The following is a 12,996-nucleotide window of genomic DNA, read 5'->3' on the forward strand; positions in this document are numbered from 1 at the left end:
AGCTTGGGTGACAGAGCGAGACTCCGTCTCAAAAAATAAAAAAATAAAAAAATAATTTTGGCATACCTCTCTACTCAGTTTAGAAAGCAATTCCACACAATGCAAACAAAACTCGAACAGCAAAGGTTATCTTGACCTGATATTACTTGAATTTGAGAGAAAGTCATTACTTACTACTGCACTCCTGCTTTTGTGGGAAGAATTTTTTTCTTCCCCAGAAGAGTTAACAGTTGAGTGTTCAGCTCCTGACTTACCTTTAATTTAGAGGCAATATTATTACTGTTTAAGTGATTATTTGCTTGCCACAGGTTTTATTTTGTCTTTTTTCTGGTAGAGTATACAATGGACAACTTTAGTGAAGAGGCATGTGGATGACTTGGTGGGAGTAGGTATATACTTAGTGGAATGGTGTATTTTATGGAAGAGAATTCATTGGAGGTGAGATTGAAGTATATTGTAAAGCGGGATTTGAACAGCACATATGCTGTGGTTTGCTCAAATAACTGCAGTTTATGCTTGCTTCTCAATTTTGTTTCTGTTACCTAAACGGGAGCTTCTAGAATTATGAAAGCCATACCTGCCACATTTATAAAATAATGGTTTTATCCCTGCCCTCAAATCATCAGGTTCCTCGGGTTTAAGAGAAGCGGTCCCACAGACGGGAATGGAAGTTGTGGTGGAGGTGATCTGGGATAGACTGAGTTCCTATGCAAGTGGATGTGAGCTCCTCATAGAAACAGGCCTACTGTGTTAGACAGGAAATGTGAGCTCCTCATAGAAACAGACCTACTGTGTTAGACAGGAAATGTGAGCTCCTCATAGAAACAGGCCTACTGTGTTAGACAGGAAATGTGAGCTCCTCATAGAAACAGACCGACCTACTGTGTTAGACAGGAAATGTGAGCTCCTCATAGAAACAGACCTACTGTGTTAGACAGGAAATGTGAGCTCCTCATAGAAACAGACCTACTGTGTTAGACAGGAAATGTGAGCTCCTCATAGAAACAGACCTACTGTGTTAGACAGGAACCTCTAACCTCACCTCCAAGCCCCAGTGTACAGCCCTGCTGGGTTAGCTGGTGACTGAATTTCCCAGATTCACTCTAAACTCAAGGTAGTGACCCAAATAAACTGGGAGAGGAGAGTGTCAAGGAGGAAAAGCTGTTGAAAATCTTTCTCCTATTTAAGAGAAATATATGCCCTAGAGCTGCTCCAGCACCCTTGGTTTCTGACTTTTTAAATATTGAATATGGATTACAAGAATGAATCAGATGACTGCAAAAATGTTTATAAGCAAATAGCCTTCTTACATTTTGGTATAAAGCTGTGAACTTCGTAACTTTGTAAAGCAAGATATAAAGCAAATACAAGAGGAAAATAAAGTACTTTTACTAACTGACGGTTTACTTTCGTTACCTTGTCTGCGTATTCATGGTCAGCCCTTTCCACGCTGGCTTAGCGAGGAAGAAGGAAACTGGGTGGAAAACACAGGATGCCTGTAGATATGCCACAGGCCATGGTCCAGGTAAGTTTAGCAAACTGCTGCCTTCAGGGTTTTGTCCACGGTCATACGACGGGCCAGTTAGTGAGCAGAGGAGCTAGGATAGCGCAGTCTCCACTCCATTACATTCAGGTAACCAGCCCCTCCCGCTGTACATAACCCATTTATTCTTGATGTCTTTTTACAGCAACAGCTATTCCTCTGCCTTCCTTTTATGTCTTGGAAAGTATTTGAGTAATTCCTATGCTCAAGAAATAGCAATAGGCATGATTAAAGGGGGGGTTCAAGATTTTGTTTTTGTGTGTGTTTTTCATTGTTCTCTTCTAGGTCATAAGTGAGTGTAGGATTGGAAGCCATTCAGTCATGCTATGGCGGATATCTAAACGTGAGACAACAAAACACAAGGGGACCCGCCATACACATGCCTTTATTTAGATCAGCTTTTTGCAAAATGCAGCCAAACTTACGAGTCAGACAGCCCAAAGTAACCAGCCCTATTCCACTGAGTTAGTTTACCCCACAGCAGGCCTCTCCTGAAATAACCAGGCAGAACCCAGTGCGGGTTTGGTTCCTGGCCCATGGTGGGAGAGCGTGAAGATGGTGGAGAGCTCTAGCACAAGGGGGTGCTGAGTGCCACCGGCAGGTGCTTCTGCAGCCAGCCTAGAGCAAGGTAAGCAGGAGCACTCACTTCAGAACCACAGCGGCTCGGACCAGAGGCAGGCACTTTCCTCCACACGGTAGAGACAAGGGTTTGTTCTTCCTACCTCATTGCTTTACTAAAGGGCCAGGCTAGGCATGACTGATCAGGGATGAGGAGGGGGTAAAATGGAGGAGGAACAGGACTGATGAGGTGACTGGAGGACTGTAGGGGTGCAGCTGCTGGGTCCTTTGAGGTAAGTGGCTTTGGAAATAGAGGGCGAGACGGAAATCCTGAGTGCTCCTGCATGGCTTTGGATGAGGCCAGCCTGGTTCAGGCATACATGGTGAGCTGCAGCCACTGAAAGAAGTCCCAAGATCAGAATGTAGATCAGAAAAGAGTGACCCCGCGCCCTAGGAATCTTACAAGGCAAGAGGAAAGGGAACAGTCCCAGTAGGTCAGACCTCCGGAAGATTTTCCAAGAAGCAGTGGCTTACTGTTTTCTTTCTCCTAGATCTTCCCTAAGAAGGTGCATGTTTTCCAGCATCGAGTGACTGGGGGAGCAGAGGTCCCTTTGGGCCTCAAGTGCGTGTGTCCTGTGAGCCCGCAGAGCCTCCCTCCACGTTCTGTTCCTATCCCCTCCCTCCACCACTGTGTGGAAATGAGCACACCGTGGGTCCAGTCTGCCTCACCGACCCTCCACCTTGTGTTTTAATGTGCAGGGGGAATGTGCTGTGCCTATGCTTTACCTCCAGAACGTTGAGTTTGATGATACCGTCTCCATCCTTGTCAAATGCATGAAAAGCTCCTGAGAAAGAAGGCACAGGCCAGAGGCCAGTTACAGGTGCATTCTACCTGCACTACTGTTAACTTTCCAAAGAGGACCATGTGCCCAGTGCTATCCCTCATCAGCACAAAGATCTGCAGGCAGAGAATCACCAGCTTTGCCATCCCATTCTGGGCCTAAAGAGGGCCTTGGCCCTTGTTCCGCCTGGATGGGGCAGACTGGAGATTATCAGGTGAGATGCCTGTTGCCACAACTGCCCCTGCAAGAGAGCAGAGGTCAGCCCCTCTCCCCCACTTACTGAACATGCCCTCCAGCCTGACGAAGCAGCAGATGAAACTGTCGAAGTCGATGTTCATGTGTTTGTCTGCGTACCGCATGGTAATGATGTCGTAGAGCTGGTTGTTGAGGCGGAATCCTGTGGAGGGGACCATGTTAAGGGGGACATGGAGCTGGAGGTCTTGGGCCTGCCTTCTATTTTCCTTGCCTCTCAGCCACCCTGTGACCTGGGAAAGGAAAATGAGAAGCCCTTTCCCTCTCCTTTCTCTAGTGGGGCCCTAGTAGCCTAGTCCCCTCCCATTCCTGCTCCCACCGCCTCGGGTCCACATCCCTCCCACCCCTTCTTAGCACCTGCGTCATTGACTGCATTTCGCATCTCGTAGCTGTTAATGGTGCCAGACTGGTCTGTGTCATAGTGTTTGAAAATTTTCTGGCAATAGAAAATTTGAGAATGGAGGTCACACACCGAATCTCCAAATTAACCCCGTTCTTCACTCCCACACTTCATTTTCTCTTCCCACCTGCCAGGCCTTAATCTTGTTCCAGAGGTGGTGGAACTCTTGCAGGTTGAGCTTCCCAGAGCCATCTGTCTGGAGGAGGGAGGTCAGGGCTACACAGCACATAGCAAAATCCCCCTGGATTTGGAGGGAGGGTCCAGAAGACTCTGCCTGGGCTGTCCTAACCACTGCCCTGTTGTGGTATTTAACCCTCCCCTCCACTCCGCCACCCGTCAGAGATTGCACCTACTCTGTAACCCAGGGAGCCGATCTCCTAAGGGCCACTTTTGCTTGGGCAGGATCCCAGGCCGAAGAGAAGCACACAGGTTAGGGCAGTTACAACCCAACGTCCTCCCCTTCAGCCTCTAGCAACCCCTTTCAGAGGAGTATCCAAGATGTTCTGAATCAGGTTCTGAATTAAGTGTTTTCCTGGGCACAAATTAGGGCCCTTTGCCTGACTGGGCACCCTGTGTGGTGCCTTGGCGCCCGTGGGCTGATGACAGAGGGTCGGGAAGGGGCGGCAGGAAGGATACATCCATGAGGGCAATCATGCTACGGCAGGACTCCAGTGTGAACCCGTGTGTCTTCAGGTCCTTGTCTGGGGGGATGGAGAAGAGTGAGGAGGTGCTTTGAGACAATTCCCACCCACCCCCCACATTTGGTTTGAGCAACTCACGTTTGTTCACGACTGTGTTAAGGACCTTCTTGAGCTCATCTGCACAGATTTCCATGTCCTGAGGAGGAAGGGAGAGGAGGGTCATGGTTCAGGAGTACAGCAGCTCCTGGCGCAGATGCTTTGCAAAACAAATTCCAGCTGGCCGTGTTTGTGAAATCCCTGTCGGTGCTATTCTGTCATGGGAAGCTAGGACTTTTCTGAGGAAGACGGAGGCCAGATACTGCACCCCAGCTATCAGGACCACCGTGGGCAGAGCAAAAAGGCCTCTGAGCCCACCAGTGGATATGGCAGTCCAAAACTCAAGGACTTGTGGATTTGTGTGCTACACACACATTCCCTGGCTCCACCAAAGTCCAAAATGACCCTACCAAACAATAGCAAAATAATTGGTAATCTGAGCAGTTAATCCAGGAGAGAAGCAGCACCTGTGGGCGTCCTGGGCTTGGAGGTACTCACGTCTCCTGCTATCTGCTTGAAAATGTTCCGGAATTGTTGCTGTTCCTCACTTTCCTGGTCAGAGCTGCCAGGCTGTGGCTGTGGAGGCACAAAGGAAAAGTGGTTCACAGGGGTCAGAGGTGCACAGGCCTGAGGGGCAAGCTCCTCTGGGCCAAGGGAGCCAAGTGCCTAAAACGGCCGGAGGTGACAGCAGGAGCTGGGGACAGGGGCAAATGCAGACCGGTGAGCTGGAGTGAGATGCATGGAGGCCTCAGTGACACCTCACTCCACACCTCTCCAGCCCTGACGCCCCCAGCCAAAGGAGATGTGGCGGCCATGCAGACACAGACAGCCTCCTCCCCACCACCCCAGTCCCCACCCGCAAGAGCTGCCTTCACCATCCCAGGCCTGACCATTCCAAACAAAGGTGCCCGCAGGTCAAAGAAGGTCTGACTGTTGTGATTCCTCCAACCACCCTGTTGTCAAGGCCAAGTCCTCAGAGAACCTCCCCTAGACCCCAACGCACGAGGCCCTGGAGAGAAGAGGTCCCCCGGATAGAAGAGGGGCCCCGATTGGTCTGGAGACTTTTGCCTCTAAGGCTCACCTCCACTAAGCATCCCACTGCAATCTAACACCCTCCCGCGAGCTCTAGAAAACCCCATTTGTTAGGTCAGCCCCACTTTCTGCTCCTATTCTTTATCCCCCTATTGTAAAATGCTCAAGGACACCAGGAGACAGGAGTTGTACCTCTGCTCTCAAGCTGGTTCTGTCTCAGCCTTTGCCTCCCCTTATCTGTGTCCTGGCTGGTTCTGTCTCAGCCTTTGCCTCCCCTTGTCTCTGTCTTGGCTGGATCTACTCTCAAACTGGTTCTGTCTCAGCCTTTGCCTCCCCTTCTCTCTGTCCTGGCTGGATCTGTCTCAGCCTTTGCCTCCCCTTCCCTCTGTCCGGCTGGTTCTGTCTCAGCCTTTGCCTCCCCTTCTCTTGTCCTGGCTGGATCTGTCTCAGCCTTTGCCTCCCCTTCTCTCTGTCCTGGCTGGATCAGCTCCATGGGAGGTTCAGCCTGCCAGTCCACTCCTAGAATGGAACCCCCATCCTGGGATATTCACCCAAGCAGCAGCCCGAATTTTAGGGGAACTTGCTGAGAGAGAAGGTCAGTGGGACAAATCCAAACCTCTAGATGTTCAAGACAACCCCCTGGGAAGCCTCCAGCCCACGTATCCCAAGCGCATAGGAAGCCCCTGTAGTGCGCTGACCGCCCACCCATGCCACGTGCTCAGACACCTGTGGGGACTGCTCTTGCTTATCAGGGCTTGTTTTGCCTTTGCCCTCCTCTGACTCCTGGTCCACACCCAGCTCCTTGTTGCTGTTTGCTCTGTCCGACACGAAGATGATGGGCTGGAGAGAGGAGGGAAGGAGGGAGCGGGCAGGAAGGAAGTGAGGATTACAGTCTGAACAGGCACACTGAGGCAGCCTCTCTCTTGGAGCAGCTTTATCCAGTGAGAAGAGGAAAAGAACAGGCGGGAGCTCTTCAACCTCGGTTCAAGCTCTATCTCTGCCACTGACAAGCCGTGTGACTTCAGTTCTTTATCTTTTCATACCCACTCCATCCCTCCTCATGGTAGAGTACTGAGCTCAGCATGTGAAATGCTAAGAATGCTAAAAGCAGCATGATCTAGTGCAGTGATTGTCAAGTATTTTGTGGACTTTTTTTTTTCCAGATGGAAAAACACTGTTCAAATTAAATTTCCTGCAGAAACACCGTGTATATAAAGTCATTGAAAAACAGAGCTGCTCTGATTAAAGAGAACAGAGCTCTTTGCCCTCAGCACCCCACATCACCATGGCAGCTACTGAGGCACCTCCAAGGAACCTCTAGGACTCTGCCAAGTACAGACTGAAAGAGGACACGGAGTAGCGGCATGGCCAGTGGGTGAGCCATCAGAACACTGGGCCGGAATCCCAGCCCTGCCCCTCATATAAGAAAGCTCCTCTCTGGCCTCAGTTTACTCATCCTTTAATAGTAAAACCTGCTTTCCCTCCTCATAGGGCTCTTGTGGGGATCACATGAGATACGGAATGCAAAGTCATACTGCAAAACCATTTAAGATACTACACAAACAAGGGATATTTTCAAGACATGCTCATGCAAGTGACAAGGATATGAAAAGGGTGGAGAGCGGCTGCTGCATGGCGCCAACACTGGTGGGTGCAACCTGCAGGGGAAGCCTGGGGGAAGGCAAGGCTGTGGGGATTGAGGCTGCAATGAAGAGAACAACGGAGCAGGCAGAGCCTCTCAGAGCAGAAAAGCAGCCCGCCCAGGCTCAGGCGTCACTGCCCTTCCATGCGGCTCATCTAGGACAGCTCAAGCAGATAGACCCATGGTAACGGCTCCCCAGCTTTGGCTCCCAGCAGGCTCCAGAGGCCCTGGCTTGCTCTGCCTTCTAAGCAAAGTGTCTTGCTCAAGCAGCTGAAGCTTGTGGGGATCCCAGAGCAAATGGAGGTCACAGTCTGAGGGGGATGTGTAGGATGGATATGATGTGGCCACGGAGCATCCCTGCCAGGCACACACCAGCAGGCCTGAGTGTGGGTCTGGACAATGCAGGCCTTGAAGTGTAGGGGCCTGGCAGCAGAGACAGAGGGCAAGAAACACAGGTGTTGGAGTAAACAGACATGGTTTCCAGTTCCATTTTCCCCACTTATTAGTTCTGTTCCTTGGGCAAGTTCACTTCTTTATCTCACCTGTGAAAGGGGAAAAATAACAGCACCCTACTTTGTAGATACTGTTATAATTGTGGGAAAAAAACACAAAAAGAGAGTTTGACCCCAAGCACAGTACCTGGAATGTGGTAGTGCCTGATGAGTGTCAGCTCTGGTCTGGGCCAGCACCAGTACCCGGAGGTGCCCTGTGATGGATCCATCACCACCAGGCACCACCAGAAATGCTAGAACCAAATCCGATGGTGTATGATGGCCTCTTGTGGTTCAGGACACAGACTCTAGACCCAGACTGCCTGGCTCTAAGTACTGGCCCTGCCACTCCCTGACTGTGCGGTCTTGGGCAAGTTAGTCAATCTGTCTGTACCTTTTCTCCCTCTGAAAATGGGGATAGGGCTGTTGTGAGGATGGAATTAATCATGGAAATCACCTAGAAGAGTGCTTGGCACGTAGTCTTCCCCCAGCAAATCTCAGCTGTCATTACTGCACTCTCAGCCCCAGCAGGAGCTCAGGGAAGGAGCGGGAGGAAGAGGCAACTCTGGTGCATGCATGCATATGAGCTCCAACACACATGCACACACACACGCATGCACACACACATGCATGAGTACACACACTTCGTGCTCTCTACCCACACACCTACCTTGGTTTTTTTCTTTCTCTGCACAAGAAAAGGAAACAGTAAATGCAGAATAAGTGAAAAGCAAGTTGCCAGAATGGCCAGTGGCTTTGCGCTTCCCTGTATTCTGGTCTTTAGCTTGCGGGTGAGGCTCCGGGGTCCAGAAATCTGAGTCACATGGAGCCAAAAAAGGGCATGGAGGGTGAAGGGAGAAAAGAATTCTTTCTCCTCCATGTCCAGACACCAGTGACTACTCTGCCTTTGTTTTTGTAATTTACTCTTACTGCATATGGCAAGGAAAAGGATCTTCTGGCTAAGGTTTTCTTTCTTCCTTTTTTTAAAAAATGAAATTGGTGGCCGGGTGCGGTGGCTCATGCCTGTAATCCCAGCACTTTGGGAGGCCGAGGTGGGTGGATTACCTGAGGTCAGGAGTTCCGGACCAGCCTGACCAACATAGTGAAACCCCGTCTCAACTAAAAAATACACAAATTAGCTAGGCGTGGTGGTGGGCACCTGTAATCTCAGCTACTCAGGAGGCTGAGGCAGGAGAATTGCTTGAACCTGGGAGGCGGAGGTTGCAGTGAGCTGAGATCGCGCCACTGCACTCCAGCCTGGGCGACAAGAGCGAAAGTCCATCTCAAAATAAATAAATAAATAAATAGATAGATAGATAGATAGATAGATAGAAATAATAATAAAAATGAAATTGGTTACTAAAACACCAAAAACATGGCTCACTCAAACTGACCTGACAATGGATTTTGATTTTATAGAGTATTTTTAAAAAAATCTTCGAGCAAACATTTACCATAGGGAGATTTTCTCTGGTAAAAGCAGCAGCTCTGGCAGGCTGTCTGGGCCTGTCATCCCTGTGGCAACTATCAGCTGAGCCGAGGGCCGCTGCTCCCTGTGTCTCCCAGATTGCCCACGGCCCCAACATTCCTGTTGACCCTCCACACTGGAGCCAAATGTCAGGTGAGAACTGCAGACAACTGTGTCAGTGCAGGGACATCAAAACCCCTGCACCTGCCTCCTCTACTCAGGTGACGTGCCAGCTCCCGTAAGCTTTTGAGTTTGCAGGTCCTGATCAATACTGTACACCGATGACCAGCATCCAGATGACCAGAACAGACCCCCCGACACCTACCACTAAAACCAATCGCCTGTGGTCATTCAGAAGGCACTTGGAGACCTGGCTCAGGGTCAGGATTATGACCATGACTCACTGCCCAGAAGACAGGTCAGAGGGCATCTGTCCTCCCATTGACCTACGCCATCCCCACAGACTGCCAGCGGACCACAGCCCAAAGCCCAAGGCAGTCACAAGACTCAGCACAGAGAGCCCAACACACAGCACTCTGTGCTTCAGACTTTGGGCTTCGCACTGCCTGGGGCTGGCCTCAGCGTGGAGTCAGAGAGTCTGAATGTGAGTTCCAACCCTGCCACTTACTGAGCTCTGTGAACTCAGAGCAGTCATTCAACCCCGTTGAGCCCCTACTTCCTTTCTTGAACACCAGGGATTTATCTACCTCTCAGAAACCTTGCAAGTATTGCGATAACACATGTGAAAAGTACCTTGTAAAGTGTAAAATGTGAAAAGCACCTCTGTTTGAGTGCCCATGCTGTGCCAGACACTTCACATACATCATCTCATTGATGAAACCTCACAAAAGGCTTGCGAGGCACATTATTATCCCCGTTTTACAGAGCAGGAAACTGAGTGAAAGCGACTATAGAAATTGTCCGGGTCACCCCACTGGTAGGTGGAGGATCCAGGTGTCGACACCAGGTCCGCACCAGCTTATTTTCTTTTCTCTTATGTGTGAAATCCAATGTTATCCAGTCTCAGAATCCAGTGTTTGCTGCGGCTCTTGTCATCCCTTCCTGTGGTCTTGTTCCCTCCCTCCGATTGTTCAAATTGCTTCTCCCTTCCAGGACCCCCTTCCGTATTTCCCAGCCCCTGAACTGCCTCAATGGCCCCCGGTGCATAAGGCCCATTACTTCCGGCCATGCCAAGCAGGATTTGCAGTGCCATGGAGGGACTGCTCAGCACAGCCCAGAGTCCCATTCCCTCTGCCACTGCCCACTCTCCCCTGCACCATCTGTCCCCTGCATGGTCAGAGAAGGGCACCCTCTGGACCTTTCACACAGAAGGTCTAAACCACTCACCACTGGCCGGTCCACGGAGATTGTATTTTCAACTTCCCTGTGAGGAACACAGACATGTGGGGTCTCAGTGTCACCAGAAGCAAGCAGGAAGCCCATGGAGGGTTTGCTCTGGTGCATGGCTTCTCACGGCCAAGCCAGGACCAGCCTCTAGAGAACCCCTGGAACTAACACCCCGAACCCCAGGAACCAGCCCATGTCAGCACCATCCCCAACAGCCAAGCCCAGGCACGCAGGTTCTTGTTGGCATTGCTCAGAGCCCCCCATGGCCAGCCACCTACCCATGTACCTGGTGCATCTTGCAAGGACAGAGATCAGAGTGGCGGGGGCTATGAGTTCGTCTGTGGTGACCAGGGACAGGATGTGGCTTTCCTGGCCATGCTAACCTAAAATTTCAAGCATCTCCAATACCTCCTATCCCTCTTCCCTACTTTATTTTTGCTCCATATCGCCTCTCCAAATCTAACATGCTACATATATTTTTCCTATCCATCATTGTCTCATGTTAGAATATTAAGCTCCATGAAGGCAGGGATTTCTTTCTGTTTACTTCAGTACTCTATCCCTAGTGCCTAGGAGAGTGCCTGGAACATAGTAGGTGCTCAATAAATATCTGCAGAATGGATGAGTGAGTGAATGGGGGTAATGTGGCCAGTGGCTCAGGAGCAGCAGCAGACGTTCAGCTGGTCAACATGTCCCAGGACCCCTGGAGGGATGTGTCTCGCTGCCTCACGCCTTCGATCTCTGGAGTGGGCCACGTGAGCTTTTAGAAACAGGTGGGAAAGCTGGGCGGGCACTCACTCGGAGAGGTTCCTCTTTTCAGAGAAGACCCGGAGGATGAAATCACCCTCCTGGTGGGGCTCGTAGGTGGAGGGCACGATGACATACTCGCTGGGAGGCAGGCGGAAGCGCTGGGACACCTCCCGCATGTTGATGTAGGTTTTGCTCCTGGCCTTGGAGGCGTTGTACAGGAAGAAGTCCTTCTGCAGGTGCTGCTTGTTCCCGTGCATCTGAGAGACGGGAGAGCCCATGGGACATGAGCCCCTTGGGAGGGACGCCCTGTCCTGCCACAGCCACCTCCAAGGGTCCCTTCCCGACTCCCTGGTCACCCATGTCACAGTCTCAACCTCCCTACTTCAGACTCCCAAGGCTTAAAAAGCCTCCCTACCTCACTTCCTTTTCTGTTGTGATTCACAGTGAATGGTAACTGTGCCATCCCCACACTCAGGGCCACTTACCAGAACAGCTGCTCCTCAGCTCCAAAGCCCCTCAGGCTGGAGGGACCCCCAAGAAGGCCTAGAGGACTTGGCTGGGTTCTGAGGGAAGTGATTCCTCCATCCCAAGAGGACAGCCACCCTCAGAACGCGTCTGTGTAACTGTGTGTGTGGCTGTGAGCATGGAGGGTGCGTGTGCAAAGGCGCGTGATGCGCAGTGTCTGGTGCGAGGGGGAAAGTACACATCGGGGTGGTAGTCACGGGTCATGCAATGCCCCGAGGCACCTGCTCTGCAGTGGAATTAACGCAGGCAAGGCCCTCTCCTATCACAGTCCTGTCCACAAACCCCACCAGGAAGCTTCTCGACGAGCCACAGACAGACTCGGGGCCCCCTGAGTAGTGCTGCACACAACTGCTGGCCGCTGCTGCTGCTATACCTCTTTGGGAACCTTGAGGAGAAACAGAAAGGAAGATGCTTCAGATCTGAATGAGGATGAGGAGCCTGCGGAAGGCAATGCCAGCAACTGCAGCCCACATGTGGAAGCCTGATCCCCAGGCACCTGCCCTGCCAGGCCCACCCCACTGCTGCTCCAATGCCCCCCTGGTATTTTTTGCTTATTACAAACACAAGTGGGCCTGACACCGGGAGCTCTGGGGGTCACTGAGTATCGAGGAAGCCAGAGGACCCCTCTAGAAGCCCCTGGAAGCGTCCTCGCTGGGGAAGTATGTTTCCCGGGCTGGAGCCGATCAGGACGGCACACCTCGTAGATGGCGAAGCCGATGGTGAAGAGATTGGCCCCTAACTTCCGGTCCTTGCGCCGGTTCTTCTGCATCAGCGCCACCAGGAAGCTGCAAATCACCTCTGAGTCGTCAGGGTCATCGTCCTCCTCCAAGAGCTTCAGACGGTACTGAGGGTTGGTCCAGAAAGTATCTGCGCCCCCAGAAAGGAAACATGCATCCAGAGCTGCCTCTCAGAGGGCAGGAAGGAGATGAGACAGAGGGAACCTATTTATTTCTATGCCCTGCATCTAGGTGCTTAGAAAATATCAATAGAAAACACGGTTCAGGCATTTGTCTATTTGGAGGGAGCGAGGCGCTACCTTTACACAGATGGAGCTGTACTGACTGGATGTGTGGCTCTCCCTTCCTCTCTGAGCTTTCATTCTCAGTCTTTGCTGACGATTTTGTTTTCCTTACCTGCACCTTAAACGCTGTTGGTGTCTGGAATCTGGTCTCAGCCTCTTCTCCTCTTACCTCACCCTTCCTGCCTCCCTAGGCAATCTTTCTTACTTCTGCTTTTTAACTGCCCCCTACACACTCATGATGTCTGAGCCATATATCCCAGCCGCAATCTCTCTCACCGTTTTTTTTTTTTTTTTGAGACACAGTCTGGCTTTGTTGCCCAGGCTGGAGTGCAGTGGCACGATCTCGGCTTACTGCAGCCTCTGCCTCCTGGGTTCAAGTGATTCTTCT

The 12,996-nt window shown here is 51.2% G+C and overlaps 1 protein-coding gene and 1 long non-coding RNA gene across 8 annotated transcripts in view; one reads left to right on the forward strand and one right to left on the reverse strand.

Annotated features, from left to right (window-relative positions):
* Nucleotides 1-755: 755 nt before the first annotated feature.
* On the forward strand, nt 756-8,528 carry LOC117070808. The gene is made up of 3 exons (XR_004432062.1): nt 756-1,525; nt 2,861-6,739; nt 6,856-8,528. It is a non-coding gene; the product is annotated as an uncharacterized LOC117070808 (long non-coding RNA).
* The window catches only part of CAPN3 (calpain 3), a 43,885-nt gene continuing 32,797 nt past the window's right edge, over nt 1,909-12,996 (reverse strand). For 2 of the 7 annotated variants that reach the window (XM_033190424.1, XM_033190428.1), the window contains 14 exons: nt 12,285-12,454; nt 11,961-11,972; nt 11,111-11,319; nt 10,313-10,349; nt 8,168-8,185; nt 6,091-6,204; nt 4,831-4,908; nt 4,375-4,432; nt 4,232-4,296; nt 3,723-3,791; nt 3,553-3,631; nt 3,224-3,340; nt 2,888-2,946; nt 1,909-2,498 (listed from right to left, as the gene is read on the reverse strand). In XM_033190424.1, the coding sequence (XP_033046315.1) occupies nt 2,472-2,498; nt 2,888-2,946; nt 3,224-3,340; nt 3,553-3,631; nt 3,723-3,791; nt 4,232-4,296; nt 4,375-4,432; nt 4,831-4,908; nt 6,091-6,204; nt 8,168-8,185; nt 10,313-10,349; nt 11,111-11,319; nt 11,961-11,972; nt 12,285-12,454 (1,112 nt within the window). In that variant the 3' untranslated portion in view covers nt 1,909-2,471. The other 5 variants (XM_033190425.1, XM_033190430.1, XM_033190426.1 and 2 more) reach the window with 5 other exon arrangements.

Source organism: Trachypithecus francoisi, unplaced genomic scaffold (assembly GCF_009764315.1).
Source record: "Trachypithecus francoisi isolate TF-2019V2 unplaced genomic scaffold, Tfra_2.0 Lachesis_group3, whole genome shotgun sequence".
Lineage (NCBI taxonomy): Eukaryota > Metazoa > Chordata > Mammalia > Primates > Cercopithecidae > Trachypithecus > Trachypithecus francoisi.